Below are 26847 nucleotides of genomic sequence, written 5' to 3' on the forward strand. Positions count from 1 at the left end.
ACACAAGTGCTAAATCCTCATATTCAGGGGGAATGCGCATTGCGGGCACTTGGTTCGGACTCTCCACCGAGGTCGCCCCTAAGGAAACACCTAGACATCTCCCTACACACTGGGCAGACCACTCCATCAGAGCCCTCTGCTGCCACGCAATGGTAGAATCATGGGCGCTTAACCAGGGAAGCCCCAGCACCACAGGATACGCAGGAGAGTCGATCAGATAAAACTGAATGATCTCCTCATGACCCCCCTGCGTAGTCATCTTAAGTGGTGCTGTGACTTCCCTAATCAACCCCGACCCCAGCGGCCGGCTGTCTAGGGCATGAACAGGGAAGGGGGCTTCCACCGGCCGAAGGGGAATTCCTACCCTAGAACAAAATTCACGATCAACAAAATTCCCAGCTGCGCCTGAATCTACTAGCGCCTTATGCCGGGAATGAGGTGCCACCTGTGGAAATCTCACAGGTATACACAGGTGACCAACAGAGAGCTCTGGGTAAGTGGGGCGCCTATTCACCTGAAATGACTCCCCAGTGCGTGACCTGTTGTCCCCTCTCCCAGGAGACCCTCCCCAGCACCTAGCCGCAGTGTGCCCTCCACGGCCACAGTTGGTGCAGGGGACGGCCCCCCTCGGGTTCTCTCTCCTCCTCTCTCTAGCGCCAGCACCCCCGAGCTCCATAGGAATCGGCTCGGAGGTGCTGGAGGGTGGAATGGACGACCCCCATTCGGGACGTCTGCGGGTAGCCAGCAGGGTGTCGAGACGGATGGAAATGTCCACCAACTGGTCGAAGGATAGGTTGGTGTCCCTGCAGGCCAGCTCACGACGAACGTCCTCTCGTAGGCTGCACCGATAATGGTCGATGAGGGCCCTCTCATTCCACCCCGCATCCGCCGCTAAAGTCCGGAACTCCAGGGCGAACTCCTGTGCACTCCTCTTCCCCTGTCGGAGGTGGAACAGACGCTCCTCCGCCGCCTTCCCCTCAGGTGGATGATCGAACACAGCCCTAAAGCGGCGGGAGAACTCCGCGTAGGTGATGGTGGCGGCGTCTATTCCCCTCCATTCGGCGTTGGCCCACTCCAACGCCTTGCCGGAGAGACAGGAGATGAGGGCGGAGACGCTCTCATATCCCGAGGGCGCCGGGTGTATGGTGGCCAGATAGAGTTCCACCTGCAGGAGGAACCCCTGACACCCGGCTGCGGTACCATCATATGCCCTCGGGAGCGAGAGCCGAATGCCCCTGGGTTCCGGTGCTGGGAGAGGAGGACTGGCCGATGGTGATGGTAAGGTGTGCGAAGGTGTGGGCACCTCTCCAGTGACCAAACGGCGCAGAGTGTTGGACACCTCGTTCATGGCGACCCCAAGTTGCCGGATCATGGTGTCTTAAACGCTGATCCGTTCCTCCAGCGACTTGGGTGCCGCCGCTGCTTCTGCTGACTCCATAGCGGGTGTGTTATTCTGTCAGCGTTGATGTGGATGCGGTTGAGGAGTCAGACGCAGGACGCATAGGCTGAGTCAAACAAGACTTTACTAACTGTATAACAATACAAAATAAAGAACCTCAAAAACAAGGAGGCGAGCGACAACGCAAACACTGTGCGTAACTATACACAAAGTCCAGAGTACAGCACAAGCGACACCAACTGACAGGCGGAAAATAACACACAAACTAACAAACACAAAGCAGGAAACTTATAGGACACATAATCAGACACAAACGGAAACAGGTGCAACAGACAGACCAAACCAATCAAACATCGAAACATCTAATGGTGGTAGCTAGTACTCCGGGGACGACGAACGCCGAAGACTGCCCGAGCAAGGAGGAGGAGCAGCCTCGGCAGAATCCGTGACAGTATGTAACTTCTGACCCACTGGGAATGTGATGAAAGAAATAAAAGCTGAAATAAATCATTCTTTCAACTAATATTCTGACATTTCACATTCTTAAAATAAAGTGGTGATCCTAACTGACCTAAAACTGGGAATATTTACTAGGATTAAATGTCAGGAATTGTGAAAAACTGAGTTTAAATGTATTTGGCTAAGGTGTATGTAAACTTCCGACTTCAACTGTACATGTGGGTAGAGTTAAAGTGACTATGCATAGATAATAAACAGAGAGTAGCAGCAGCGTAAAAGAGGGGGTGGGGTGGGGGGGACAATGCAAATAGTCCGGGTAGCCATGATTAGCTGTTCAGGAGTCTTATGGCTTGTGGGTAGAAGCTGTTAAGAAGCCTTTTGGACCTAGACTTGGTGCTCCGGTACCGCTTGCCGTGCGGTAGCAGAGAGAACAGTCTATGACTAGGATGGCTGGTGTCTTTTGGCAATTTTTAAGGCCAAAAGAGGTCCTGGATTACAGGAAGCTTGGCCCCAGTGATGTACTGGGCCGTACGCACTACCCGCTGTAGTGCCTTGTGGTTGGAGGCTGAGCAGTTGCCATACCAGGCGGTGATGCAACCAGTCAGGATGCTCTCGTGGTGCAGCTGTATAACTTTTTGAGGATCTGAGGACCCATGCCAAATCGTTTCAGTCTCCTGGGGGGGAATAGGCTTTGTCGTGCCCTCTTCACGACTGTCTTGGTGTGTTTGGGCCATGATAGTTTGTTGGTGATGTGGACACGAAGGAACTTGAAGCTCTGAACCTGTTCCACTACAGCCCTGTTGATGAAAATGGGGGCGTGCTCAGTCCTCTTTTTTTTCCTGTAGTCCACAATCATCTCCTTTGTCTTGATCACGTTGCAGGAGAGGTTGTTATCCTGGCACCACATGGCCAGGTCTCTGACCTCCTCCCTATAGGCTGTCTCATCGTTGTCGGTGATCAGGCCTACCACTGTTGTGTTGTCGGCAAACTTAATGATGGTGTTGGAGTCGTGCCTGGCCATGCAGTCATGGGTGAACTGGGAGTACAGGAGGGGACTGAGCACGCACCCCTGAGGGGCCCCCATTTTGAGGATCAGCGTGGCAGATGTGTTGTTACCTACCATTACCACCTGGGGGCGGCCCGTCAGTCCAGGATCCAGTTACAGAGGGAGGTATTTAGTTCCATGGTCCTTAGTTTAGTGATGAGCTTTGATGGCATTATGGTGTTGATTTGGCCTGGGCCCCTTCGGAATCTGTCCTTGTCTCACAAACACAGCTTTAGCTCAGTCCCCGTTAATCACACTGACTAATGGTTGGTACCAACGGATGCAGAAGAAATAGACAAACCCAATGGTACAACAATATGTCTGTAGCTCAAACACACAGTGTTAAAAGGGGTTAGAAATCCAATCTCGCTGTCATCACGGTGGGACTCATTGGGTTAAGAGCTGTTTCATTTTGTACGAACTGTGGACGATGGAGTGACTTCTGACTGAGACAGATAGGCCTGTACAAAGAGTTATAGTAATCTAGACATGAGGAAATAAAAGCATGTATAACTTTCTCCAGATCAGTGACTGAAAGAAATTACTTGACTTTAGCTATATTTCTTAATTGATAAAAGCCGGACTGGACAACCTTCTTGACATTACATTTACGTCAACAATCTTATCCAGGGCAACTTACAGTAGTGAGTGCATACATTTTCATACTGGTCACCCATGGGACTCAAACCCACAACCCAAGCATAATGCCCTACCAACTGAGCAACACGGGACAACATGTAGCTCAAGGTTCAGGTCAGAGTCAAAGAAGACACCAAGTGTTCTGTCAGTCAGCTTTATATTGGTGGACAAAGGACAAAGGCTATTTTCAATCTGGGTTCTATCAAGGTGGAGGCCAAATAAAAAAACTTTGATTTCTTATTATTGAGCTGGAGGAAGTTGTCAGACATCCAACATTCAATGTCAGCAAGACACTTGTGTAGGCTAGCTTGATCTGAACCACCCATGCTCACCGAGAAACGTCTGCCACTCAAATATGACCTGAACCAATCGAGGGCAATGCCAGAGATTCCCACCCACCTCTCCCGCCAGTCGACAAGAATGTTATCAAACACGGCACTGAGTTCCTAAAGAACTACGATAGATCATTCACTGGCATCGGCAGTCAACAGAAGGTCATTACTAACTTTCAATAAAGCAGTTTCCGTGCTGTGAAGTGAGCAGAAGCCGACTGGAATTTTTCAAATATGTTGTTCATACTCAAATAAGCCACCAATTGCTTAAAAACAACTTTTTCTAAAATCTTGGATAAAAAAGTTTAGAGATAAGTCTATAATTACTCAGTGAGGAAGGGTCTAGATTGGGCTTTTTAAGGAGAGGTTGGACCAGAGTAGTTTCAAATAGGCTGGAAAGGAACCAGAGGTCAGTGAGCTATTTACAATAGACAGAATGTAAGGGCCAACAGTAGGCATAACCTCTTTTAGTAGTCTAGTAGGGACCACATCCAATAACAACACATACAATTGTCTTAAACAGAATTTTCTCAGAGATCAGGGTAGAGAAGTAGTTCGCTCTTGAATTGTTAACCTCAACATTGTAATTTCTCATCAGATCCTTCATTATCTCATAGAATACTTGAAGTTGTCAGGTCTTCCATTGACTTCCAGCCTTTCTAAGTTCCCTTTTTAAAGCATGAGTGTGATAATTTAACCAAGGTGAGACTCTGGCAGACGATTTATTATTGGTTTTAACTGCTGCCACCGAGTCTAAAGTAGCCTGACATACAGCAATGTCATTGAAACTGTTAAGCAAATCATTGGTGTGATGACAAAGGACAGGATCAATTGTAGAGGATAAAAAAGCATTCATAAATGTACTAGCAGTTGTGGAGTTAATAATATGCCATTTAGCAGACGCTTTTATCCAAAGCGACTTACAGTCGTGCGTGCATACATTTTTGTGTATGGGTGGTCCCAGGGATCGAACCCACTACCTTGGCGTTACAAGCGCCGTGCTCTACCAGCTGAGCTACAGAGGACCACAATGATGTGAGAGCTAGTGTGGCAGACACATTTTTAGGAGGAGATGGAGAAAGAATTTAAAAAACAATAGTGAGATGGTCAGAGACACACACTTCAATAGTTTCCAAGTCTTCAATATTCAGACCGTAGGTCAGCACGAGATCAACAGTATGGCCTTGGTTGTGTGGCATGTAGCACCAAGTTTAAAGGATTCTATCAGGTAAAAAATCTTCCCAGCTAGTGCATTATTTGGGCAACACACATGAATGTATAGTTCTCTAAGAATAATAACCCTGTCTTATTTAGGCATCACCAAAGCCCGCAGGTCAGAGAATTCTGCAATGAACAAACTATTAGGTTTAGGAGGGCGGTACACTAAGCAAAAGATAAGGCTCTCAAATGAGGAAAATGTGCCACATGACACAGGGATACATACAGTACTTGTCTCAATGAATGACGGTTACCCCCCCCCCCCCCATGTTGGAATGGTCTGAGCGTACTCCAACAACAGAATGGTGTGGGTGTATACTTACTGCTCATAAAATATATCAACGTGGTGTCAGAGCATTTCGTATTATACTGTATGTAAATCTGAGACACTCCATTCAGTATGATTTGTTACGTTTCGTATCGTATGTATTAATCCATCATCCATTTCGTATGATATGTTACGAATTGCAATTCATACAATATGTTACGAATTCCAATTCGTACAATATGTTATGAATTTGCAAACCGTACAATATGTTACGATTTTGCAAAAACGTATGATATGTTATGAATTCCAATTTGTTGTGGCTAATGTTAGCCAGGTGGCTAGGTGACGAACACTCTAGGGGTTAGGAGTTAAGGTTAGGGTTAAGATTAGAAGTTAGGTTAGGGGAAAGGTTAGCTAAAAGGGTTAGGGTTAAGGGAAGGGTTAAGGTTAGGGTTAGGGGAAGGATTAGCCAACAAGTAGTAAGTTGCTAATTAGCTAAAATTGTCCGTGATGAGATTCGAACATGCAAACTTTGGGTTGCTAGACGTTTGCGTTATACGCCTACCCAACCACCCTCCTTTCATTTTTGCCTTAAGTAACCTTCTATCTTATAGACCCCTTTCTGTGTTTGCAAACATTGCCGCACGAGGGCGACGCAAGCAAGTTGGTGGCAGAACAAGGGGGAGTTCTTATAGAACGGCAGAAAAAAAAGCCTTTATTTACATGTTGCTTATGAGTGCATTTCACACTACTTTTGGATTATAATTGGATTTTAAGGTTTGTATGAATGTCCTGCTTAATATAATGTTTGTGTCATCATTGCAAATCAACTGCATTATACTTTTTAAAAACTTCAACTTCAACCAGTAAAATTGCTTTTTGGCTAGCTTTTGCTACAACCTATATCAATGAGCATTAGCATTCTACCTAACAACTGCTGCATCCAAAATAGTTATTTTGCAAAGATCACAACCAAATATAATCTTAGCGACTGTTCAAGCAAGAATCAAAACATAATTGTAAGTGTATGTGAACCCCAACAAGTTATTTTGTTTAGAAGTAATAAAAATCTAGGCTATGTTGAATGGGCGCAGATGGCGATGGCTTTCTTACTGCCGCCAAGAGTCGCGCGCATCTGTGTGTGACGTCAGTGTGTCGTGTACTGGAAAATGAGTAACAGAATATAAACTTTTAAAAGTGATACTTTCAATAGACAGTTACTTTAAGCCAAGTTTCTGTTAAGATTAAAATATCAATATCATTGGAAATAATAAAATCATTGTGTATGAATTACTATTTATTTAGAGATCTTACATTCAATAAACAGATTTTAATATGGATAGCTGCCAAGTCACATAATAAGTTGCATGGACTCACTCTGTGTGCAATAATAGTGTTTAACATTATTTTTTAAATGACTACCTCTTCTCTGTACCCCACACATACAATTATCTGTAAGGTCCCTCAGTCGAGCAGTGAATTTCAAACACAGATTCAACCACAAAGACTAGGGAGGTTTCCAATGCCTTGCAAAGAAGGGCACCTATTGGTAGATGGGTAAAAAAATAAAATAAAGCAGACATTGAATATCCCTTTGAGCGTGCTGAAGTTATTAATTACACTTTGGATGGTATATGAATACACCCAGTCACTACAAAGATACAGGCATCCTTCCTAACACAGTTGCCGGAGAGGAAGGAAACAGCTCAGGGATTTCACCATGAGGCCAATGGTGACTTTAAAACAGTTACAGAGTTTAATGGCTGTGATAGGAGAAAACTGAGGATGGATCAACAACATTGTAGTTACTCCACAATACTAACCTAATTGAGTGAAAAGAAGGAAACCCGTACAGAATACAAAACATGCATCCTGTTTGCAACAAGGCACTAAAGTAAAACTGCAAAAAATGTGGCAAAGCAATTAACTTTTTGTCCTGAATACAAAGTGTTATGTTTTGGGAAAATCCAATACAACACATTACTGCGTACCACTCTCCATATTTTCAAGCATAGTGGTGGCCGCATCATGTTATGGGTATGCTTGTAATTGTTAAGGACTGAGGAGCTTTTCAGGGTAAAAAAGAAACGGAATGGCGCTAACCACAGGCGAAATCCTAGAGTAAAACCTGGTCCAGTCTGCTTTCCACCAGACACTGGGCGACGAATTCACCTTTCAGCAGGACAATAACCTATAACACAAGGCCACATGCTTACCAAGAGGACCGAGAATGTTCCTGAGTGGTTGAGTTACAGTTTTGACCTAAATCTACTTGAAAATATATGGCAAGACCTGATAATGGTTGTCTAGCAATTATCAACAACCAATTTGCCAGAGCTTGAAGAATTTTGAAAAGAGTCATGGGCAAATGTTGCACAATCCAGGTGTGGAAAGCTCTTAGAGACATACCCAGGAAGACTCACAGCTGTAATCACTGCCAAAGGTGTTTCTACAAAGGATTGACTCAGGGGTGTGAAAACATTACAGTACAAGTCAATAGTTTGGACACGACTACTAATTCCAGGGTTTTTCTTTATTTTTACTATTTTCAACATTGTAGAATAATAGTGAAGAAATCAAAAATATGAAATAACATTTGGAATCATGTAGTAACCAAAAAAGTGTTAAACAAATCAAAATATATTTTATATTAGAGATTATTCAAAGTAGCCACTCTTTGCCTTGATGACAGCTTTGCACACTCTTGGCATTCTCTCAACCAGCTTCATGAGGTAGTCACCTGGAATCCATTTCAATTAACAGGTGTGCCTTGTTAAAAGTTAATTTGTGGAATTTCTTTCCTTCTTAATGGGTTTGAGCCAATCAGTTGTGTTGTGACAAGGTAGTGGTGGTATACAGAAGATAGCCCTATTTAGTAAAAGACCAAGTCCATATTATGGCAAGAACAACTCAAATAAGTAAAGAGAAATGACAGTCCATCATTACTTTAAGACATGAAGGTCAGTCAATCCGGAAAATTTCAAGAACTTTTAAAGGTACTTCAAGTGCAGTCGCAAAAACCATCAAGCGCTATGATGAAACTGGCTCTCATGAGGACCGCCAGAGGATAGGAAGACCCAGAGTAACCTTTGCTGCAGAGGATAAGTTCATTAGAGTTAACTGCACCTCAGATTGCTTCACAGAGTTCAAGTAACAGACACATCTCAACATCAACTGTTCAGAGGAGACTGCGTGAATCAGGCCATCATGGTCGAATTGCTGCAAAGAAACCACTACTCAAGGACACCAATAAGAAGAAGAGACTTGCTTGGGCCAAGAAACACGAGCAATGGACATTCGACCGGTGGAAATCTGTCCTTTGTGAGATGCAGAGTAGGTGAATGGATGATCTCTGCATGTGTAGTTCCCACCGTGAAGCATGGAGGAGGAGGTGTGATGGTGTGGGGGTGCTTTGCTGTTGACACTGTCTATGATTTATTTAGAATTCAAGGCACACTTAACCAGCATGGCTACCACAGCATTCTGCAGCGATACGCCATCCGATCTGGTTTGCGCTTAGTGGGACTATCATTTGTTTTTCAACAGGGCAATGACCCAAAACACACCTCCAGGCTGTGTAAGGGCTATTTTACCAAGAAGGAGAGTGATGGAGTGCTGCATCAGATGACCTGGCCTCCACAATCACCCGACCTCAACCCAATTGAGATGGTTTGGGATGAGTTGGACCGCAGAGTGAAGGAAAAGCAGCCAACATGTGCTCAGCATATGTGGGAACTCCTTCAAGACTGTTGGAAAACCATTCCAGGTGATGCTGGTTGAGAGAATGCCAAGAGTGTGCAAAGCTGTCATCAAGGCAAAGGGTGGCTACTTTGAAGAATCTAAAATCTAAAATATATTTTTGGTTACTACATGATTCCAAATGTGTTATTTCACAGTTTTGATGTCTTCACTATTATTCTACAATGTAGAAAATAGTAAAAATAAAGAAAAACCCTTAAATGAGTAGGTGTGTCCAAACTTTCGACTGGTACTGTATGTAAATTAGATATGTATGTATTTCATTTTAAATACATTTGCAAACATTTCTAAAAACATGTTTTCACTTAGTCATTATGGGGTATTGTGTGTAGATGGGTGAGATTTTTTTTTAATGTAATCCATTTTGAATTCAGGCTGTAACACAACAAAATGTGGAATAAGTCAAGGGGTATGAATACTTTCTGAAGGCACTGTAGGTCCTAAATCCTATCCAAGTGTCAGTGTGTCTGCGTGAGTGGCCGTTACCCAATTCTGCAGAGCGCTTGGAAAGGACAGTTTTCTCAGATCTATGCGATACCAAGCTTGGTGAAGTTCCAAAGGAAAATCTCAGGGGATTGTATTTGTTTTGAGATGGGTCTGTTTTTCTGCTGGCCCAGCCAAATGTCTCCTGCCTGCCTTATCGGCTGTTCCATCCCTCCTCCACTCCTTTCCTGCCCACGCGCCATTCGCTTCCCTCCCGGCCTCACTCAAGGCTTGGTGGATACCCAGTCAGTCTAGTGGCCACAAGCCAAACTCACAGGATATAAGCGCTGGGAAGAACTTGAACGAATATTTGTGAAATGCTGGGGGCAGAGTATGGAATGATGTTAGGCCTATAACGGTGTCGCTGAGGGCATGGCAGTTGTAAAGTGCAAAGGGCCCTATTGATCCAAAGCGGTGTCTGCCAAAGGGGCTTCTACAAAGTATTGACTCAGGGGTGTGAATACTTATGTAAATTAAATATTTCACTCACTCTCTCTCACATTCCCTCGCTCTCTCTCTCTCTCTGAATCAAGAAGTGAGGAGATTGCTCCAACGTCATAAAAATGAATTCCCCATGAATGAGGACACTTTTATTTAGAGGAGTTAAAACTCTAGCCTAGGGCCGAAACATGTGAGACTTTGCTTCAGTAAATAGATGTAGACGCCCAAGATGACCTTCTGGAATGTAACCTAGTCTGAGGGTGGTAAAACGTCTGGAACCTTCCCTTCATCGGTGCCAACTTCTGGACGCTTCTGGAAGGATGACGTCCTGAGCGTCATGACAGGAGCCATGTGACGAGTTCTAGAAAACAACACTTGACAAAAGACATGAAGCTCATTACAATAAAGACATTTTAATTAAATCATTCTGTAGGCTGAAGCTACGCTGAGCTAGTCTACAATAATAGGCCTTTTTATTACTGAGTTGCAATTTTAATGCATTGTACAATTACTGTATGTAGTATAGTCCTACATGTTCAAGTAAAGTAATCACCTCTATATGAAGATAGGTCCCAGAATGAGATTAATTCAGCTAAAGTTCCTTCAACTCTCTCTCTGTCTGTGTGTCTGTCAGATTGGCCGGCTGGTGATTGGCCACAACGGCCTCCTGTCCACCCCTGCTGTGTCCTGCATCATCAGGAAGATCAAGGCCATTGGTGGAATCATCCTGACAGCCAGTCACAACCCAGGAGGCCCCGGGGGAGACTTTGGGGTCAAATTCAACGTGGCCAATGGAGGTGAGGTGATTATTTGACTAATTGCTGTCAATCTGTAAATTAAAGGATTGATGGAGGACTTCCTACCTAAGGAGTTTTTTTGTCAATCTGCCAGCTGTCAAGGATTGATGGATGTCTTCCTACCTAAGGAGTTTTTCTTGTCAATCTGCCAGTTGTCATTCAGTTAAAGGATTGATGGATTTCTTCTTACCTAAGGAGTTTTTCTTGCCACAGATACTTCTGCTTGCTTTTCTTGGCTTTAGGTTGTAATTGGGCAATTTGTGACACAGTGCCTTCAGAAAGTATTCAGACCCCTTGACTTTTTTCACATTTTGTTATGTTACAGCCTTATTCTAAAATGGATTAAATATTTTAAAAAATCTCAGCAATCTACACACAATACCCAATAATGACAAAGTGAAAACAGGTTTTTAGAATTCTTTGCAAATGTATAAAAAATCTAAAACAGAAATACCTCATTTATATAAGTATTCAGACCCTTTGCTATGAGACTCGAAATTGAGCTCAGGTGCATCCTGTTTCCATTGATCATTCTTAAGATCTTTCTACAACTTCATTGGAGTCCACCTGTGATAAATTAAATTGATTGGACATGATTTGGAACGGCACACACCTGTCTATATAAGGTCCCACAGTTGACAGTGCATTTCAGAGCAAAAACCAAATCATGAGGTCGAAAGAATTGTCCGTAGAGCTCCGAGACAAGATTGTGTCGAAGGTCCCTAAGAACACAGTGACTTCCATCATTCTTAAATGGAAGAAGTTTGGAACCACCAAGACTCTTCTTAGAGCTGGCCGCCCGGCCAAACTGAGCAATCAGTAGAGAAGGGCCTTGGTCAGGGAAGTGACCAAGAACTCGAAGGTCACTTTGACAGAGCTCTAGAAGTCCTCTTTGGAGATGGGAGAACCTTTCAGAATGACAACCTTCTCTGCAGCACTCCACCAATCAGGCCTTTATGGTAGAGTGGCCAGACGGATTCTCTGGTCTGATGAAACCAAGATTGAACTCTGTGTCCTGAATGCCAAGCATCACATCTGGAGGAAACCTGGCACCATCCCTACGGTGAAGCATGGTGGTGGCAGCATCATGATGTGGGGACGTTTTTCAGTGGCAGGGACTGGGAGACTAGTCAGGATCGAGGCAAAGATGAACAGAGCAAAGTACAGAGAGAGCCTTGATGAAAACCTGCTCCAGAGCGCACAGGACCTCAGACTGGGGCGAAGGTTCACCTTCCAACAGGACAACGACCTTAAGCACACAGACAAGACAATGCAGGAGTGGCTTCGGTACAAGTCTCTGAGTGGCCCAGCCAGAGCCCAGACTTGAACCCTATCGAACATCTCTGGGAGACCTGATAGCTGTGCAGCGACGCTCCCCATCCAACCTGACAGAGCTTGAGAGGATCTGCAGAGAGGAATGGGAGAAATTCCCCAAATACAGTTGTGCCAAGCTTGTAGCATCGTACCCAAGAAGACTCAAGGCTGTAATCGCTGCCAAAAGTGCTTCAACAAAGTACTGAGTAAAGGGTCTGAATACTTATGTAAATGTTACATTTAAGTTTTTTATTTTTAATACGTTTGAAAAAAACATTGTTTTTGCTTTTTCATTATGTGGTATTGTGTGTAGATTGATCAGGGGAGAAAAAAACAATTCAGTCAATTTTAGAATAAGGCTGTAATGGAACAAAATGTGGAAAAGTCAAGGGGTCTGAATACTTTCCAAATGCGCTGTACATGTATTTGTTAAAGGTGCTATATTAATACAAGATTGGTGATTTATTAACTGAGGTGAGAGAGTTGGCACCATAGCCCACTCATAGCCCCAGCAGCAATCCATGTTTTCTTTAAAAAAGGAAGACTCATATATTCCCGAAGTGCCATCATGGATTGGCCTTCCTCCCAAGTCCCCAGGGCTTTGCTGTGGAATCTCAGTCATCTTCCAGTCATATAAATAGAGCAAAGTGGTGCTCTCCTCATCTCACACTAGTTATCTCTGTGGCTCTGTGACTGTGACTCTGTGACTGTGGCTCCGTGACTGTGGCTCCGTGACTGTGGCTCTGTGACTGTGGCTCTGTGACTGTGGCTCTGTGACTGTGGCTCTGTGACTGTGGCTCTGTAACTGTGGCTTTGTGACTGTGGCTCGGTGACTGTGGCTCTCAAAAGGACTCTACACAATGTCCTCTTTGTCAATGTCTAAATGACCCCAGTAGCTCCTACATGACCTCAGTAGCTTCTAACAATCTCACATATTGTATAGCATACTATTCATTGCTAATACACTACAAGACCAAAAGTATGTGGACACCTACTCGTCAAACATCATGGGCATTAATATTGAGTTGGTCCCCCCTTTGCTGCTATAACAGCCTCCGCTCTTCTGGGAAGGCTTTCCACTAGATGTTGGAACATTGCTGCATGGACTTTAATTCAGCCACAAAAGCATTAGTGAGGTTGGGCACTGATGTTGGGCAATTAGGTCTGACTCGCGGTCGGCGTTACAATTAATCCCAAAGGTGTTCAATGGGGTTGAGGTCAGGGCTCTGTGCAGGCCAGTGAAGTTCTTCCACACTGATCTCGACAAACCATTTCTGTATGGACCTCGCTTTATGCAAGGGGGTATTGTCATGCTGAAACAGGAAAGGGCCTTCCCCAAACTGTTGTCACAAAGTTGGAAGCATAGAATCATCTAGAATGTCATTGTATGCTGTAGCGTTAAGGTTTCCCTTCACTGGAACGAAGGGGCCTAGCCCGAACCATGAAAAACAGCCCCAGACCATTATTCCTCCTCCACCAAACTTTACAGTTGTCTCTGTGCATTGGGGCAGGTAGCCTTCTCCTAGCAACCGCCAAACCCATATTTGTCCGTCGGATTGCCAGATAGTGAAGCATGATTCATCACTCCAGAGAACGCGTTTCCACTGCTCCAGAGTCGAATGGCGGCGAGCTTTACATCACTCCAGCCGATGCTTGGCATTGCGTATGGTGATCTTAGGCTTGTGTGCGGCTGCTCGGCCATGGAAACCCAAGACGAACAGGTCTTGTGCTGACGTTGCTTCCAGAGGCAGTCTGGAACTCGGTAGTGAGACAGACGATTTTTAGGCGTTACGCGCTTCAGCACTCGGCGGTCCCGTTCTGTGAGCTTGTGTGTGTCACGCCCTGGCTCTGGGGACTCTTAAATGTTGAGCCATGGTGTGTAGTTTCTATGTTATGTGTTCTATGTTTAGTGTCTAGATCGTTTAGATCTATGTTGGCCAGGGTGGTTCCCAATCAGAGGCAGCTGTAGCTCGTTGTCTCTGATTGGGGACCATACTTAGGTAGCCTTTTGGCACCTGTTAGTTGTGGGATCTTGTTCCGTATAGGTTTGTTGTGTTAACCTTAAGACTTCACGTATCGTTTGTTTGTTGTTTTGTCGTGTGTTCAGTCCTTTAATAAACATGTACGCTTATCACGCTGCGCCTTGGTTCGACCAGTCCTTAAACGATCGTGACAGTGTGGCCTACCACTTCGCGGCTGAGCCGTTGTTGCTCCTAGACGTTTCCAGTTCACAATAACAGCACTTCCAGCTCTAGCAGGGCAGAAATCTGACCAACTGACTTGTTGGAAAGGTGGCATCCTATGACGGTGCCACGTTGAAAGCCACTGAGCTCTTCAGTAAAGCCATTCTACTGCCAATATTTGTCTATGGAGATTGCATGGCTGTGTGCTCGATTTTATACACCTGTCAGCAACGGGTGTGGCTGAAATAGCCGTATCCACTAATTTGAAGTGGTGTCCACACACTTTTGTCTATATAGTGTATATAATATGACTTCTCAGTAATATGACTTCTCAATATGGAGCAAAATGTTATTTAACTTCCTATTAATTAGTTATAACACATCATAGACTTCGCTCACTCTTCATAAACAGGTATAACAACAACCACAGACCAGCAATTGGCCACATAATTTGAAAACAATGGTTTTCATGGTAACTGTGTATTCTCCCCCCATAGGCCCATCTCCGGACACAGTGATCGAGAAGATTGCCCAGGTGAGCAGGACCCTGGAGGAGTACGCCATCTGTCCTGACCTCCGCATTGACCTGGCCAGACTGGGACGCCACGACTTTGACCTGGAGAACAAGTTCAAACCCTTCCGAGGTACTGGACACACATACAGAGCACACACACGCACCACACATACACACTGTTCTTGCATGCAAAGTAGCATATGTACTATTGGATGGATAGACACATGCAGATACACACTAGACTATTGTCCTGTCCTGTGTGTTGGTAGTTGAGATAGTGGACTCAGTGGAGGTCTACCTCAACCTGCTGAGAACCATCTTTGACTTCAGCGCCATCAAGAGCCTTCTGACAGGACCTGAACAGCTGAAGATACACGTAGACGCCATGAATGGAGGTAAGACAACACTCACAAAAACCAAATTGGTTACAGTATTGTATCAGACACTCACTGCTGTACTGTATGGTGTTCTATTCTATTCTATTCTATTGTCAGTGATGGGTCCGTATGTGCGGCGTATCCTTTGTGATGAGCTGGGGGCTCCTGCCAACGCTGCCGTCAACTGTGTCCCCCTGGAGGACTTTGGGGGCCGGCCTCCAGAGCCCAACCTCACATACGCAGCCCCATTGGTCGATGCCATGAAGGGCGGAGACTTTGGTTTCGGAGCTGCGCTCGATGCAGACGGGGTGAGATAGCTGAGACTGAGAGGAGAAAAACAGTGGATGTAATAATGCAAAGTACTACAATGCAAATTCAGGAGAGCTGATGAGCATGTTTGAGGAGCATGTTTGAATCTGCTAAAATGGGCAGGGTTGACACTTCTGGGACTATTCCTTTGGTTCCATGTCGGCAAGCCAAATCAAGCACATGTAAAGTATTTCAAACAAACCAAGCACTGGACCTACAGTGGGGAAAAAAACGTATTTAGTCAGCCACCAATTGTGCAAGTTTTCCCACTTAAAAAGATGAGAGAGGCCTGTAATTTTCATCATAGGTACACGTCAACTATGACAGAAAAATTGAGGGGAAAAAATCCAGAAAATCACATTGTAGGATTTTTTATGAATTTATTTACAAATGATGGTGGAAAATAAGTATTTGGTCACCTACAAACAAGCAAGATTTCTGGCTCTCACAGACCTGTAACTTCTTCTTTAAGAGGCTCCTCTGTCTTCCACTCGTTACCTGTATTAATGGCACCTGTTTGAACTTGTTATCAGTATAAAATACACCTGTCCACAACCTCAAACAGTCACACTCCAAACTCCACTATGGCCAAGACCAAAGAGCTGTCAAAGGACACCAGAAACAAAATTGTAGACCTGCACCAGGCTGGGAAGACTGAATCTGCAATAGGTAAGCAGCTTGGTTTGAAGAAATCAACTGTGGGAGCAATTATTAGGAAATGGAAGACATACAAGACCACTGATAATCTCCCTCGATCTGGGGCTCCACGCAAGATCTCACCCCATGGGATCAAAATGATCACAAGAACGGTGAGCAAAAATCCCAGAACCACACGGGGGGACCTAGTGAATGACCTGCAGAGAGTTGGGACCAAAGTAACAAAGCCTACCATCAGTAACACACTACGCCGCCAGGGACTCAAATCCTACAGTGCCAGACGTGTCCCCCTGCTTAAGCCAGTACATGTCCAGGCCCGTCTGAAGTTTGCTAGAGTGCATTTGGATGATCCAGAAGAGGATTGGGAGAATGTCATATGGTCAGATGAAACCAAAATATAACTTTTTGGTAAAAACTCAACTCGTCGTGTTTGGAGGACAAAGAATGCTGAGTTGCATCCAAAGAACACCATACCTACTGTGAAGCATGGGGGTGGAAACATCATGCTTTGGGGCTGTTTTTCTGCAAAGGGACCAGGACGACTGATCCGTGTAAAGGAAAGAATGAATGGGGCCATGTATCGTGAGATTTTGAGTGAAAACCTCCTTCCATCAGCAAGCGCATTGAAGATGAAACGTGGCTGGGTCTTTCAGCATGACAATGATCCCAAACACACCGCCCGGGCAACGAAGGAGTGGCTTCGTAAGAAGCATTTCAAGGTCCTTGAGTGGCCTAGCCAGTCTCCAGATCTCAACCCCATAGAAAATCTTTGGAGGGAGTTGAAAGTCCGTGTTGCCCAGCGACAGCCCCAAAACATCACTGCTCTAGAGGAGATCTGCATGGAGGAATGGGCCAAAATACCAGCAACAATGTGTGAAAACCTTGTGAAGACTTACAGAAAACGTTTGACCTGTGTCATTGCCAACAAAGGGTATATAACAAAGTATTGAGAAACTTTGGTTATTGACCAAATACTTATTTTCCACCATAATTTGCAAATAAATTCATTAAAAATCCTACAATGTGATTTTCTGGATTTATTTCCTCATTTTGTCTGTCATAGTTGACAGATGATGAAAATTACAGGCCTCTCTCATCTTTTTAAGTGGGAGAACTTGCACAATTGGTGGCTGACTAAATACTTTTTTCCCCCACTGTATGTGGACGCAGGTCTGCTATGTAATGGGAACTTGGAATTGCCATGTTTTTGTCTGTATTTATCTGCTGGTCAATAACAGGATGTTAAGCAATGGAACCAGCTAATATCTGTGACAAAACAAACGTCTCATTTTTTCCACAACATTTTCACATAGTTATTTCTACCAGTGCCACGCTCACGCACATTAGCCTAACTCAATTATCTAGCCTAGCATCAGGAGAATTATGTCACTGTATTGCGTCCTATTGGAACCCTCCCCCAGTGCTCACAGTGCTGCGTCATAGTAGGAAGGAGTGTGTCCCATACATTTGATTTGATGGCGAGAGATGCACTTAAAACAACAGTTTATCAACTGGTAGGGACAGGAGTAACAGCAATATTTATCTTGAACATACTTCCTTTATTGGAGGATTAGATTATGTTTTTATTCATTATGGATTGATTAGGTCTCCATGGATTGTTGTATGGTTGAAGAGGGTATGTATTGGTGTGTGTATTTGCAGGACCGGTATATGATCCTGGGTGAGAATGGTTTCTTTGTGAACCCGTCAGACTCCTTGGCTGTCATGGCTGCAAACCTCTCCTGCATCCCCTACTTCAGACAGCTGGGGCTTAGGGGCTTCGCTAGGAGTATGGCTACCAGCACTGCCCTAGACAGGTAGGACACACATGCACGCACACACACACTCACCAATGTCCCTTTACCCTGTTCCTATTTTGTCTTTGGGTTCAAAGGGAAAAGTATAATCAGGTATGGATGGCTGCTGGGGGAAATGCTCCACAGGACTTTATCATTTTTCAACTTCCATATTTCCCATCAACAACTAACCCTACTAATCACGTTACCCTCTTTACCCATCTTTATCCCAACATCTCTCTCTCTCTCTCTCTCTCTTTCTCTCTCTCTCTCTCTCTCTCTCTCTCTCTCTCTCTCTCTCTCTCTCTCTCTCTCTCTCTCTCTCTCTATCTCTATCTCTCTCTCACACACTCTCTTTCTCCCTCTCTCACTTTCTCTCTCTCTCTCTCTTTCTCCCTCCCTCTCCCTCTCTCCCCCACTCTTACGACCCCAATCCACAAATACCTTCCCTGGTCCATTCTCTGAAGAGATTGAACGCCTCAGAGTGGAGAATCACCCTCTATGAATAGCGTAGTGAGCTCACACACACACACACACACACACACACACACACACACGTCAAATTTATACTTCTGTGTTTTATATCTCTGTTTGATCGATTTCATTAACACATAGAACAGTCGTACACACACACACCAGTGTTAATTTCGGCAGCTATTTTAGATTTAGTTTTAATCTTCATGACTAAAATATGTTTTAGTCTTTGTCACATTTTAGTCATTTAATCCTTCTTAGTTTTAGTTGTCGACTAAAACTCTGGACAATTTGACTCTAGTTGTAGTCAGTAATTTTTGTCATATATTAGTCAGTGCATCTTTTCTCCATGAAATAATTAATATTTACCTTCCATCATGTGCGCATTAAGATAGCCTTGTTCAACTAGGCCTACTATCACCTCATATAGCTGGCACATTACTATTGTACCATATACAGTTGAAGTCGGAAGTTTACATACACTTAGGTTGGAGTCATTAAAACTCGTTTTTCAACCACTCCACAAATTTCTTGTTAACAAACAATAGTTTTAGCAAGTCATTTTTCCAACAATTGTTTACAGACAGATTATTTCACTTATAATTCACTGTATCACGATTCCAGTGGGTCAGAAGTTTACATGCACTAAGTTGACTATGCCTTTAAACAGCTTGGAAAATTCCAGAAAATGATGTCATGGCTTTAGAAGCTTCTGATAGGCTAATTGACATCATTTGAGTCAATTGGAGGTGTACCTGTGGATGTATTTCAAGGCCTACCTTCAAACTCAGTGCTTCTTTGCTTGGCATCATGGGAAAATCAAAAGAAATCAGCCAAGACCTCAGAAAAAAAATGTTGACCTCCACAAGTCTGGTTCATCCTTGGGAGCAATTTCCAAACGCCTGAAGGTACCACGTTCATCTGTACAAACAGTAGTACGCAAGTATAAACACCATGGGACCATGCAGCTGTCATACCGCTCAGAAAGGAGATGCGTTCTGTCTCCTAGAAATGAACGTACTTTGGTGCGAAAAGTGCAAATCAATCCCAGAACAACAGCAAAGGACCTTGTGAAGATGCTGGAGGAAACAGTTACAAAAGTATCTATATCCACAGTAAAACGAGTCCTATATCGACATAACCTGAAAGGCCGCTCAGCAAGGAAGAAGCCACTGCTCCAAAACCATCATAAAAAAGCCAGACTACGGTGTGCAACTGCACATTGGGACAAAGATCGTACTTTTTGGAGAAATGTCCTCTGGTCTGATGAAACAAAAATAGAACTGTTTGGCCATAATGACCATTGTTATGTTTGGAGGAAAAAGGGGGAAGGCTTGCAAGCAGAAGAACACCATCCCAACCATGAAGCACGGGGGTGGCAGCATCATGCTGTGGGGGTGCTTTGCTGCAGGAGGGACTGGTGCACTTCACAAAATAGATGGCATCATGAGGAAGGAAAATTATGTGGATATATTGAAGCAACATCTCAAGATATCAGTCAGGTAGTTAAAGCTTGGTCGCGTAATGGGTCTTCCAAATGGACAATGACCCCAAGCATACTTCCAAAGTTGTGGCAAAATGGCCTAAGGACAACAAAGTCAAGGTATTCGAGTGGCCATCACAAAGCCCTGACCTCAATCCTATAGACAATTTGTGGGCAGAGCAAGGAGGCCTACAAACCTGATTCAGTTACACCAGCTCTGTCAGGAGGAATGGGCCAAAATTCACCCAACCTATTGTGGGAAGCTTGTGGAAGGCTACCCAAAACGTTTGACCCAAGTTAAACAATTTAAAGTCAATGCTACCAAATACTAATTGAGTGTATGTAAACTTCTGACCCACTGGGAATGTGATTAAATAAATAAAAGCTGAAATAAATAATTCTCTCTACTATTATTCTGACATTTCACATTCTTAAAATAAAGTGGTGATCCTAACTGACATAAAAAAGACAGGGAATTTTTACTAGGATTAAATGTCAGGAATTGTGAAAAACTGAGTTTAAATGTATTTGGCTAAGGTGTATGTAAACTTCCGACTTCCTTGGCTACAGGTTAAACAATTTAGGCATACGCTCTTTTCTCATAACCTTGGGATGGGGTAAATAACATTGATTCCCTTTAAAAGGGGAGAATCTGAACTTTTCAACAATGCCAGAAATATTCCTGTACTCCTAATATTCAGCAAGTAGCATTACAAAAAACAACTGCACTCGCATTTGCGGACTGATATTAAAAACTGCACATGGGATGTGATCAAAGCTAACTTAGGTTAGTTACAATTGAAGTGGGCTGCACATCAGTTCAAAAGATTGATGAGTGATTGAAGTGACCACCCAAGAGCTGTGTGGGAGAGCCGGGCAGATCAGGGCCTCGTTTCCCAGTTGCAATGTAACTTAAGAATTACAATGATTGTACCAGTTGCATCGTTATTTACAAGCTAACTTTTTAAGAGTGTTTCCCAAACAAGCACGTAGAGAGAACGTTCGCTAAGTGCATCGTTAAACCATGTATCGATACTGATAGGATCTAAAGAAAAGCAAGAATTAGAATTATTCCACAATACTGATGACGGATCAGCTCCTAGAAAGATATTACCACCTACTGTAAGGCTGCAAGTATTGAGGCGGCTTATTATGCTTACCCAATGATAATGCACTAAATCACAGGTTGGGCACATCATTGCACACATCTTGTGACACATCATTAAACATATTGAGGCAAAAATTACAGACAGTAGCCTAGTGGCAAAATAAAACTTAATATGATTTCAATATGATTTAGAGTGCCTTCAGAAAGTATTCACACCCCTTGACTTTTTCCACATTTAGTTGTGTTACAGCCTGAATTTAAAATTGCTTAAATTGAGATTTTGTGTCTCAAAAGATTTGCTTAACAAGTCACATAATAAGTTGCATGGACTCACTCTGTGTGCAATAATAGTGTTTAACATTATTTTTTTATGACTACCTCACCTCTGTACCCCACACATACAGTTATGTAAAATGAGTAAGCTCCCTCAAGCGAGCAGAGAATTTCAAACACAGATTAAACCACAAAGACCAGGGAGGTTTTTCAATGCCTTGCAAATAAGGGCACCTATTGGTAGATGGGTAAAAAAAAAAAAGCAGACATTGAATATCCCTTTGAGCATGGTGACGTTATCAATTACACTTTGGATGGTGTATCAATACACCAAGTCATTATAAAGATACAGGCGTCCTTCCTAACTGAGTTGCCGCAGAAGAAGGAAACCTCTCAGGGATTTCACCATGGGGCCAATGGTGACTTTAAAACAGTTACAGAGTTTAATGGCTGTGATAGAAGAAAACTGAGGATTGATCAACAACATTGTAGTTACTCCACAATACTAACCTAAATGACAGAGTGAAAAGAAGGAATCCTGTACAGAATACACATTTTCCAAAACATGCATCTTGTTTGCTATAAGGCACTAAAGTAAAACTGCAAAAAATGTGGCAAAGAAAATTACTTTATGTTCTGAATACAAAGTGTTATGTTTGGGGCAAATCTAACACAACACATCAATTAGTACCACTCTTCATATTTGCAAGCAAGGTGGTGGCTGCATCATGTTATGGGCATGCTTGTCATCGTCAAGGAGTAGGGAGATTTTTAGGATAAAAATAAATGCAATAGAGCTAAGCACAGGCAAAATCCTAGAGGAAAATCTGGTTCAGTCTGCTCTCTAACAGACCCTGGGAGACAAATTCACCTTTCAGCAGGACAATAACCTAAAACACAAGGCCAAATATACACTGGTGTAGCTTACCAAGATGACATTGAATGTTCCTGAGTGGCCTAGTTACAGTTTTGACTTAAATCGTATTGGAAATCTATGGAAAGACTTGAAAATAACTGTCTAGCAATGATCAACAACCAATTTGAGCTTGAAGAATTTTAAAAAGAATAATGTGCAAATATTGTAAAATCCAGGTGTGCAAAGCTCTTAGAGACTTACCCAGAAAGACTCACAGCTGTAATCGCTGCCAAAGTTGATTCTAACATGTATTGACTCAGGGGTGTGAATACCTTCTGAAGGCGTAAATAAATAGGCCCATGTAGCCTATTTATCTTTTAATGCAGTCATTTCTGTTTTCATTTGAAGCATTGTTTTATTTTAAACTTGTTTGTAACAATTGCAAATACTTTGGCAACTTTGTATTTGTAGTCAACTTCGTTCTGAAGTTATCGGCAGTCACAGTCAGACAGATACGTAGCCTAAACATCTTGATTCTATGTTTAGCGGAGATCTTTGGTGAATAAAGTTACACGGAAGGGCAAAAAACATCTAACGATATACTTTGGCTGCTCTATGAGTGGTCTGGATCACTCGTAGATGTGCAAAGGTTTTTAAGAGCAATGTTAGTAACGAAGGCTTTGGGAAACAGATCGGCTGCTAAAGATACATCGTAAAATGATTCTAACGATGAGCTTAATGCTACGAAGGCTCTGGGAATCGAGGCCCAGCTCAACCATGCAACTGAAATACGTTAATTCTGCCAATGAGAGGATTGCATTAAATATTCTGCAAAGGCATGCTTGCTTTTGATTGGACAAAAAAGATGAAAAGGATCTTCATGTCAAATTGAATGTGTATTAGTCTCTTGTGGAATTCTCGTCTCGTCACATTTTCGTCAACTAAAATGAAAACTCATTTGTTACAGGTATTGTTTTTTTCATGGCATCTCGACTCATTATCGGCATTAGTTTTTGTCAGGAAAAAATTGGTTGTTGACAGATATGTTTTGTCATAGTTATATACGAAATGAACACTGACACACACACAGAGCATTCACTGCCTATAAACACGGCCCAGGGGACCACACACTGGGACCTAAACAAAAAGGCTGTCCCAGAGCAGAGCAGAGCAGTGGTGTGAACGGTGTGATCACGGGGTCAGTCATGTACATTAACATTGTGTGTGTGTGTCACCCTGGCCTCTGACCCTCTCTCCTCCTCCTGTGAGGGTTGGTGGACTCAGTGGCGGTCCTATTAGCACTGGCAGCCATGGAGGAAATGAGATCACTCCCCAAGCCCATCGCTCAGTGTGCCGCGGCCGGCCGCTAGCGCTAACCCTAGGTGGACATGTGAGGTTGAGGTGACATCACATCCTGGAGCTGGTCTCTCACACACACACACACACACTTGCATCACACAGCTCATTGCCTGGGGCTATGTCTTATGCTGTTGAAACGGCGACACATTGATAGCATTGCCTCAGTTTCCTTTGACTGCATGTCCTGTTCCAACACATACTCACACATGAAAGGTGATCGTCACGAGTCCCACTGCACCGCAAGGTAATCCAACACCATTAATACACACAGGCCACATGGCACACACTCACACACACACACACACACACACACACACACACACACACACACACACACACACACACACACACACACACACACACACACACACACACTGGTTGTGTCCATGTACTGTATCTGTGGCTGTCTCTCAAGGGTCTTATTTAGTGAGTCCCAGAGCGTGGCCCCTGGTGACTGGTGGGGTGCTGTAGAATTGTAGAATGGCCTCAGCCCAGAAGTAATCTTTTTTAGGAGTGTGTGTGTGTGTGTGTGTGTGTCCCTGTGTGTGTGTGTGTGTGTGTGTGAATGCAGTTAGAGGACGTGTTTTGTGGAGCAGGAAGCTGGGGTTTGACCTTGGTAGGGCAAGCAGCCGACAGAGAGGCGCTAAATCTCTCACCCCTGGCTGGCCAGCATTTCAGGGACGTGTGTCTGTGTGTGCATGCACAAGCGAGGGAAGCCCTATGTTGTTACAGTGAGGGAAGGGAAGGTGGGAGAGGAATTATGGGAGAGGAAACATCTGCCTCTCCTTTGGCCACTCCAGGGATGGGAGGATGGGAGGAGAGAGGGAGGAGGAAGAGGGAGGAGAGCGGGAGGAAGAGGATGGGTGGAGAGAGGAAGAGGGGGGAGATGTTAGGCTAGGCCACTGTTGTGCCTGTTACTAGGATGAACCAGTGAAAAACAGGACCTTTAAACATCACTGCCCCCCATCCCCCCACACATACACACGTCTCCAGTAACCCTACTTTCTGTCAAAGACTGCTGGGAAAGAGGCATATTTCATTGTGAAGAGAGATGGAGGGAGGGAGAGAGGGGAAGGAGGGAGAGAGGGGAGGGAGGGAGAGAGGGTAGGGAGGGAGGTAGAGAGAGAGAGATAAAAAGGAGGGAGGGAGGGAAGGAGGAGGGGAGGGAGGGAGAGAGGGGAGGGAGAGAGGGGAGGGAGGGAGGGAGGTAGAGAGAGAGAGAGAGAGAGAGAGAGGGGAGGGAGAGAGAGAGAGGAGGGAGAGAGAGAGAAGTAGTGCTCATCCAAGTGTTTATTTCTAACATGTCTCTTTATACTGGGGAGAGATTTAATGAGCAGAGAAATGTCAGCCTTTAATCATTTGATTGACATTTGGACATGAGCATACTTCTCAGAGCCAAAATATCTGTACTTAGGATTTAACTTTTGTTTACTTCTCCTAGTCAACAACTTTATGGAAACATAATCACCATACTGAACATAGAACAGGTTTTTCTAATTAGAGTTATAAGAGGAGATAAATTTGATGATAAATCTTTGTGTTATTGAGAGTAAAATGCATCATTATTGCATCATGTTAATTAAATGACTATGAATCTTTTATCTCTGTATTTGACTTCCAAGTCTTTGACAGCTGAATCAGGACCCTGTCACGATCGTCGACAGATGAAGCGGACCAAGGCGCAGCGTGATAAGCGTACATTCTTTATTAGTACACACACGAACCAAAACAATAACCCAAACGATACGTGAAGTCCTAGGTTATACACAAAACCTAAACGGAACAAGATCCCACAAAATACTAGTGCCAAACAGGCTGCCTAAGTATGGTCCCCAATCAGAGACAACGAGCTACAGCTGTCTCTGATTGGGAACCACCCTGGCCAACATAGATCAAAACGAACTAGAACCAAAAACATAGAAAACAAAACATGGAAAATCCACACCCTGGCTCAACATATAAGAGTCCCCAGAGCCAGGGCGTGACAGTACCCCCCCCCCCCCCCCCAAAGGCGCGGACTGCGACTGCGCCACACCAACACAACAGGGTAGGGGCCGGGTGGGCATTCCGCCTCGGAGGCGGATCCGGCTCCGGGCGTGACCACCGCTCTCTCTCCACCCCCCCATAGCGCCCCTGATCTGGTCTGGTCCCGCTGGCCTGAGCTGGACTGGACACCGGTGGAGCGGATTGCTCTGGCTCCGTAGTGGAGCAGCTGACCGGTGCTGGACCAGGCACCGGTGGAACAGGCACGGGCCGTGCCGGACTGACGACGTGCACCACTGGCTTGGTGCGGGGAGCAGGAACGGGCCGTGCCGGACTGACGACGTGCACCACTGGCTTGGTGCGGGAGGCAGGAACGGGCCGGACCGGGCTGGCGACGCGCACCACAGGCTTGGTGCGGGGAGCAGGAACAGGCCGGATCGGGCTGGCGACGCGCACCACAGCCTTGGTGCGGGGAGCAGGAACAGGCCGGACCGGGCTGGCGACGCGCACCACAGGCTTGGTGCGGGGTGCAGGAACAGGCCGGGCTGGACTGTGGAGACGGACTGGAGGTCTGGAGCGGAGAGCTGACACAACCCGTCCTGGCTGAATGCCTATTTCCACACAATATGTGTGAGGCATCAGCACAGGACGTACAGGGCTGTGCACTCGTACTGGCACTACAGCACGTGGCACTGGCGCAGGATATCCGGGACCGAGGAGGGGTACTGGAGGCCACGAGCGTTGAGCCGGCACACTCCGTCCTGGCTGCATGCCCACCTTAGCACGACACGTGCGTGGTGCTAGCACAGGACGTACAGGACTGTGCCGGAACACTCGCGGCACAGTACGTGGCTCCGCATAACACGGAACCTGCCCAGTCTCACGCTGCCTAGCCTGAGTACGGGGAGTTGGCTCTGCTCTACCTCTAGGCTCCGCCAACCACCCTTCCAGCCCCCCAAACCTGGTGGCCTCCTCTCGTAGTCCGCCGATTCGTCCTGTAGCTGCCTCCAGCAGCCCCGTCGTCCACGCCGTGTGCCCCCCCAAAAAAATTACTTGGGGTTGCCTCTCACGTGTCCGTCGTCGGCACGGTTGGCGCCGTTTCTCCTCTCCTGCCTGGGCATTTACTTTTGCCCATGGCCCTCTGCCCGCGAATATGTCCTCCCATGACCACCATTCGCCCACCTGGGACATCGCCAACTTCTCCTCCTGGGCACGCTGCTTGGTCCTCTGGTGGTGGGATCTTCTGTCCGATCGTCGACAAATTTTTATCAGTCTTATTGCTTGGTGATATACTGTAAGCTGTTCAAGAGGCTGTTGTTTC

General features: G+C 44.8%; 1 protein-coding gene across 1 annotated transcript in view; it reads left to right on the top strand.

The window, feature by feature from the left end:
* Nucleotides 1-26847, top strand: part of LOC311122133 (phosphoglucomutase-like protein 5) — a gene marked incomplete at its 3' end in the record, with an annotated part of 38512 nt that overhangs the window by 5638 nt on the left and 6027 nt on the right. The window contains exons 2-6 of the mRNA XM_084196538.1: nt 10678-10840; nt 14835-14981; nt 15121-15246; nt 15346-15536; nt 17857-18011. Of these exons, the coding sequence (XP_084052664.1) occupies nt 10678-10840; nt 14835-14981; nt 15121-15246; nt 15346-15536; nt 17857-18011 (782 nt within the window). The remainder of the gene's footprint in view (nt 1-10677; nt 10841-14834; nt 14982-15120; nt 15247-15345; nt 15537-17856; nt 18012-26847) is intronic.

The sequence above is a fragment of the Coregonus lavaretus genome (genome assembly GCF_964263955.1).
Source record: "Coregonus lavaretus genome assembly, contig: HAP1_SCAFFOLD_2782, whole genome shotgun sequence".
Classification (NCBI taxonomy): domain Eukaryota; kingdom Metazoa; phylum Chordata; class Actinopteri; order Salmoniformes; family Salmonidae; genus Coregonus; species Coregonus lavaretus.